This window comes from Vespa crabro, chromosome 1 (genome assembly GCF_910589235.1).
Source record: "Vespa crabro chromosome 1, iyVesCrab1.2, whole genome shotgun sequence".
In the NCBI taxonomy this organism is placed as follows: domain Eukaryota; kingdom Metazoa; phylum Arthropoda; class Insecta; order Hymenoptera; family Vespidae; genus Vespa; species Vespa crabro.
In genome coordinates this window covers 816,501-822,500 of record NC_060955.1, presented here as the reverse complement: position 1 = coordinate 822,500, position 6,000 = coordinate 816,501, and the positions used below count along the sequence as shown (strand labels likewise).

Below are 6,000 nucleotides of genomic sequence, written 5' to 3'. Positions count from 1 at the left end.
TGTACAAGTCATGAACATTAAGAAGATAAACAAACATGTAAATATAAAATAAGAGAATAAAATAATTATTAATTATACAATAAATGATTTGATATCATTGTCTTTATTTAATAATTTAATAAGATTTATTTTTATTACATTATTAGTTTTATTTACATTTATTTCTTCCATTGATTGTGATTAACATGAGTTTCGCAATGATCTGTCCTGTATTAGATAGGACAGAGCAAACGTGTAATTTTTTTTGATGACAAATGTATATAAACTATATAAATATAAATGTACATAAAGTATGTATATTTGATGATTATTTTTGTAAAAAAAAAAAAAAAAAAAAAAAAAAAAAAAAAAAAAAAAAAAAATCACTGAATGCATACTTATATATTATTTTTTATAAAGATCAAAATACGAATTTCCTTTCACGATATTTCATAATATAAATATTTGAAAGGACTAATATTATCGAGATTTTTCTCTCAGTGCTATTTCCTATGTAGAAGTACTTTATATTATTACTATTATTACTATAATTACTACAGTAATAATATATAATAATATAATGACAAGAACAATGATAAGGAAAAAAAGTAGAAGAATATATTTATATCAAGTATCTTTTGCTCGAAATTGTTGATTGCCATAAACATCATATAATCCTCCGATTCGAGAATGGACGCATATTTATGACGATTGATCCTAAATTTTTTAAATAGTAACATATCACTATTGTCTTTATTATTATAAATATAAAATATACATATTTCAATACATTTTTATTATTATTATTATTATTATTATTATTATTATTATTGTTATCATTGTTATCAGTTTAGTACTATAGTGAAGTAGAATAGACGTAAATGAGTAATTTAGTCGTATAGGGGAAACGTTAAAGAAAAATAAATCGCTGGGGAATTCTACATCATAGGAACAATAGAAATGAACTCCTGAAAAGATTCAACCAAAATTTTGTTTTCTTTGTCGTAAATTGAATTGTCATATGTGCGTATTATATTTATTATTAAAAAAAAAAAAAAAAAAAAAAAAAAGAATATCAGAAAAAAACTAAGTTAACAACTTATTAACATTATTTATTTTAATCTACCGGAAACCGATTGTTATGCATGCTTAAGGTGATACTAATAATAATAATATAGTAATTTTAATATAAATTAAAAATAATATAATAATATTATTATAATAGTATAGGGGACATTAATAATAATAATAATAATAATTTTAGTATAAATTTATAATAATATAGTTTGAAATAATTCATTTAATTGGTTATACTCCTATATGATCACAAAAAACTATCGGACGATTATAAAAAATAATATATATATATTCATTCATGCATAATGAACATATATATAACTTTTATTTTTAAGAGTCATCCTTTTTCATGGTTACTTGTGAAAGTTAGTCTAAGATAATAACTTGAAATAATAATACAGGTATTCAATTGTGTTAAATTTATAAAACAATATAAAAGATATAAGAATTTATTCATTTTATTAAATAATTGATTGAATTTTTACTTCGCGTAAATAAAAAACAAGGCGTGTAAGAGTTGCAGGTACGTCGCACATTCATTTCTATCTTGAAAAGATTATAAACGTAGGAAACGTTTCAAATTAAATTATTATTTAATATATATATGTATATATATATGTATATATAAAATAATATAAATTATTTTGTAAATATTTTTGCCCGATGAGATTGAAGATTTTTGACAGTGCAGTATTATTTTTCTTTTTTTCTTCCTTTTATTTAATCTTTTATGTGTTGCAATGACCTTTTTATACAGTTCAAATCTTACATACTTAATATATATGTTCCATAGAATTTCATCAAAATGAAGAACAATAAGTTAGATATAATAATATTTGGTGCTACTGGATTTACTGGACAATATGTTGTTAAAGAAGCAGCACGTTTGGCTAAAGAAACAGAATTTAATTTTGGCGTAGCTGGACGTAGAAAAGAGGCATTAGAATCTACTGTTAAAGCGTGTGCACCGGATATTGGTAAAATTTATGCATTCAAATTATACTTTATATGAATCTATAAATTGTATTAATTTAACATACATATTGATGACTAATATCTTAAGAATTAGATATGTGATATTAATTTATGTAAATGATATTTAGAAAACGTTCCCATTATTATTGCGGATATAAAGGATGAAGAATCTCTTAAGAAAATGGTAGAAAAGGCAAAAGTTCTTGTGAATTGTTGCGGTCCATATATACATTATGGCGAACCTGTTATTAAAGCTTGTATAGCTGCCAAAATTCATTATGTTGATGTTACTGGAGAAGCTCTGGTATGTAATGATTTCATTCTAATATTGGATAAGTTATTAATTTTTTTTTAAGGGAAAGATACATTATATTCAATATCATAAAAATAATTCTTTTTTATTGACTATTATATTGTATTTTGACTATTTGTAGTTCATAGAAGAAATGCAATTGAAGTATAACGAAGCGGCACAAAATGCTGGTATCTATATTGTAAATGCTTGCGGCTTTGATAGCATTCCTTCAGATCTTGGCATGGTTTTTACACAACAAAAGTTTGGCGGGGAAGTTAATAGTACCGAAGTATACTTTAGTACCTCAAATTTGAAAAATTGTAACAAACCTGTAGCAAACTTTACGTCCTTGGAAAGTTTGATTTATGGATTCAATCAAAAGGAAAAATTACGTGATATTCGTAAAAAAATATTTTCTAAGAAATTACCAGAATTGAAGCCCAAATTAAAATTCAAGTTAGTTGAATTATCGTATAATTGATGTTTCAAAATATTATAAAAAAACTATGTGTAGACAATATACAAAATTATTTATTATATATTATAATGTCATTTTTTTTTTCTTTTTCTTTTTTTTCTTTACTAGAGGTTGGCTTCCACATAAATGTGCTTTTACAAATGAATGGTCCATAGCATTTCCAGGTGCAGATCGTTCAATAATCTATCGTTCACAAAGATATTTCTTTGAAAAATATAACCAGAGACCTATTCAGGCTGAAGTATATATTGGATTCTCGTTAGTATTCTTTTATAAATATAAATTTAATAATTAAAAAATTATACAATTAATCGAACATTTTTCTTTCTTAGATCTCTATTTTATATATTTATGCTGAGTTTTATGATTATATTGTATTTTCTTATGAAATTTTCATATGGACGCAGTTTAATATTAAAGGTAAATAAATGATATAATTAAGAGAGATCATGAATGAGATACATCTCTATGAAAAATATATTTATTTTAAATATGAAATGAGAAAAGCATTATTTGTTTTCAGTATCCCAAACTATTTACTTATGGATTCATAAGTCATGAAGAACCAACCGAAAAAACATTAAATGAATTAAAATTATCTTTCACTTTCTTAGCACGTGGTTGGACTGAAAAATTAAGTGAACCTTCTGATGTTCATTCTGATCCTCCAAATAAGGAGATGGTTACAAAAGTTACAGGTGTTAATCCTTACGCCATAACTAGTGTTGCTGTAATGTTATGTGCTCTTATCATTTTGAAGGAATCTGATAAAATGCCTGAAGGGTAAATTATTTTTATTCACTATTGTGTTTGTGTTTCGTAATTTTATTTACGTTAAATAATATACATATATATATATATATATATATTTTTTTGTTTATTTTAGTGGAGGTATCTTTACTACTGCTGCCGCATTTAGTAAGACTTCTCTTATCGATGAATTAAACAAAAAATGTCTTAAATTTGAAGTTGTTTCGTCCATTGAAAAATGAAAGTATTATTAACATATTACAGGATAAGGTCTTTCAATATTTTTTTCGTATTACTTATCGTTTGTTACTTATCTTCAATGTAATGTCTTTATTATAGATTTAACTTTTCGGTTTTGGTATTATTATCTATACAAAGTAGAAAAATAATTTGTGATAACAGTTAGAGCTAATATTTTATAAACACATTTTGATATAATATAGATTACTATTGTTTATAACAAACATGAAGGATATAAGTTAACATGGTTCTCTCAAAGATATTATGGTTATTAATTTTAATATTATGGTATTTTATGGTTATTTACATTTTTACATTTTTATTATGTTATAAATAAAACATAAAATGTTATTTCTTTTATTTCAATTATAATTACACAATAAAGAATTGCAAATTAAGAATAATGATTATAAGTATCGGGTTCGTTCCGATTTTTGGTAGATTGCGTAATGACAAAATTGGCACGAACTTTTCGGACAATCCAATATAAAAAGAAATAACTCTTTCTTTCTTCAATTATATGAAAGAGAATAATATACAAGTTTTCTTTACATTAGTATAATATATTCCGAGAAAAGTTATCGTTCAAATATATTTCTGTTAATATTTTAATCCGATTAATATGTTTCATTCAATTTATTATTATCAATCGATTATAAATTTTACATTTGGTTTGTATTATTGTTAATAACGTTTGGAAAAAATATCACATCTTTTGTCAAAACTCGATAAATATAAAATATGAAGCTTGATGTATATAAAATATGAAGGAGTGAGATCGATCAAAGGTGTAAATGTGGACGAAGGGAAAGTGGACTTTCTTCGTAAATTATAATGTGTACGACGTCATAATATCGTTATCCTTGTTGGTCATGATCTCAGAGCATAACCAATAGGTTGGCGACACTGGAAACCCAATGTATCATATCTACGGCATTTTACGTATGTAGATACCCAGGTAGGCACGTAATTACTTTCAATAATTATTTACTCGCGTAATTACTTTCATAATTATTTTCAGAAATGTACGGATCGTATCTTACATATTTCTTTCTTTCTTTTTTCTTTTTTCTTTTTTTTTTTTTTTTTTGAAGGAAAACTCGCTTAAGGAAGTATGACTCATTCTTTGTAATAAAATAGATTGCTTTTTTTTTTTTTTTAATGGAAGGCCGACCACAATGGCGGTCTTTCATATTCAAATCAACCTTCGAATCGACCAATCCAAATTTATTATCTCGAAAGTATATTTTATATATTCTATTAACCTTGCCACATTAATTATGTTGTATTTAGAAATACCTTAAGTATCGTTTTAATGACTATTCATTTACTATAGTATATTTACTATAAATATGATGATATATATATATATATATATATACGTGTATGTATATATATTTATGTATGTTTATATGAAAATATACATTTTATTATTGGTTTTATAACTGTTTCATAATTACTTTTTCGCAGCTAAGTAGACATTATGTTAATGAATTCTTATTTCTTCTCAAACATGTTAATATAATGATCGTTTGATAGATGATAATGGCAATGATCACGCAACGATATTTAATCAGTCTTCATTAAACATTAAATTCATAGTATAAAGTCATATAATACATGGTCACTTAAACGTTCCCTCATTTATTCGTTTTTAAATCTTACATTATGCTTTTATCACCAATTTTATTGTTAATTCATATCCAAACGTTAATCTTCTTATATACTTTCTTTAATAATTTATACTCCTGTTAAAATCTTAGCGATTCATTATAATTACAATTATATTTATTATCTATTTATTAGAATTTCTTTTATTTTTAGAAATTATCAGAAATTGGTCGATGTTACGAAGAATTCAATCAATTAATAAGTCGATTAATGAGTCACTATTTTTTAACAACACTTTATTGCGGTCTATTAGCTCTCCGAAGTGATCTAGAGTCGGTGATCTTTTGTAAATATCTGAATGAGTTAACGAGAAAAAAAGACAGAGAGAAAGAGAGAGAGAGAGAGAAAGAGAAAAAGAGACGGAAGTAAACGAGACAGGACCTAGAACGTGATAGACAGATAGAGGTAGAAATAGATAGATAGATAGATAGAGAGAGAGAGAGAGAGAGAGAGAAGATATAGGGAAATACAATTTCATTTTACAAAGGTTTTTCCTAGACGGTGATATATAACGGAGACACGTGAGACATTTCTG

The 6,000-nt window shown here is 24.7% G+C and overlaps 1 protein-coding gene across 5 annotated transcripts; it reads left to right on the top strand.

The window, feature by feature from the left end:
- The first annotated feature begins 858 nt into the window (after window positions 1-858).
- LOC124430250 (saccharopine dehydrogenase-like oxidoreductase) lies at window positions 859-4,145 on the top strand. 5 transcript variants are annotated; one of them, XM_046976560.1, is made up of 9 exons: window positions 1,359-1,457; window positions 1,563-1,579; window positions 1,850-2,033; window positions 2,160-2,335; window positions 2,466-2,782; window positions 2,913-3,062; window positions 3,137-3,224; window positions 3,328-3,587; window positions 3,691-4,145. In XM_046976560.1, exons 3-9 carry the CDS (start codon window positions 1,862-1,864, stop codon window positions 3,794-3,796), a joined length of 1,269 nt encoding a protein of 422 aa, XP_046832516.1. In that variant the 5' UTR covers window positions 1,359-1,457; window positions 1,563-1,579; window positions 1,850-1,861; the 3' UTR covers window positions 3,797-4,145. The 5 variants fall into 5 exon arrangements, with proteins under 5 accessions (XP_046832519.1, XP_046832497.1, XP_046832528.1 ...); XM_046976563.1 differs by lacking the exons at window positions 1,359-1,457; window positions 1,563-1,579 and adding an exon at window positions 859-1,002; XM_046976541.1 differs by lacking the exons at window positions 1,359-1,457; window positions 1,563-1,579 and adding an exon at window positions 996-1,133.
- Window positions 4,146-6,000: the final 1,855 nt, after the last annotated feature.

Coding starts and splice junctions, on each gene's coding strand:
- LOC124430250 (XM_046976541.1), top strand. Junction 2,783..2,912: donor AAGCCCAAATTAAAATTCAA/GTTAGTTGAATT, acceptor TTTCTTTACTAG/AGGTTGGCTTCCACATAAAT. Junction 3,225..3,327: donor GACGCAGTTTAATATTAAAG/GTAAATAAATGA, acceptor ATTTGTTTTCAG/TATCCCAAACTATTTACTTA.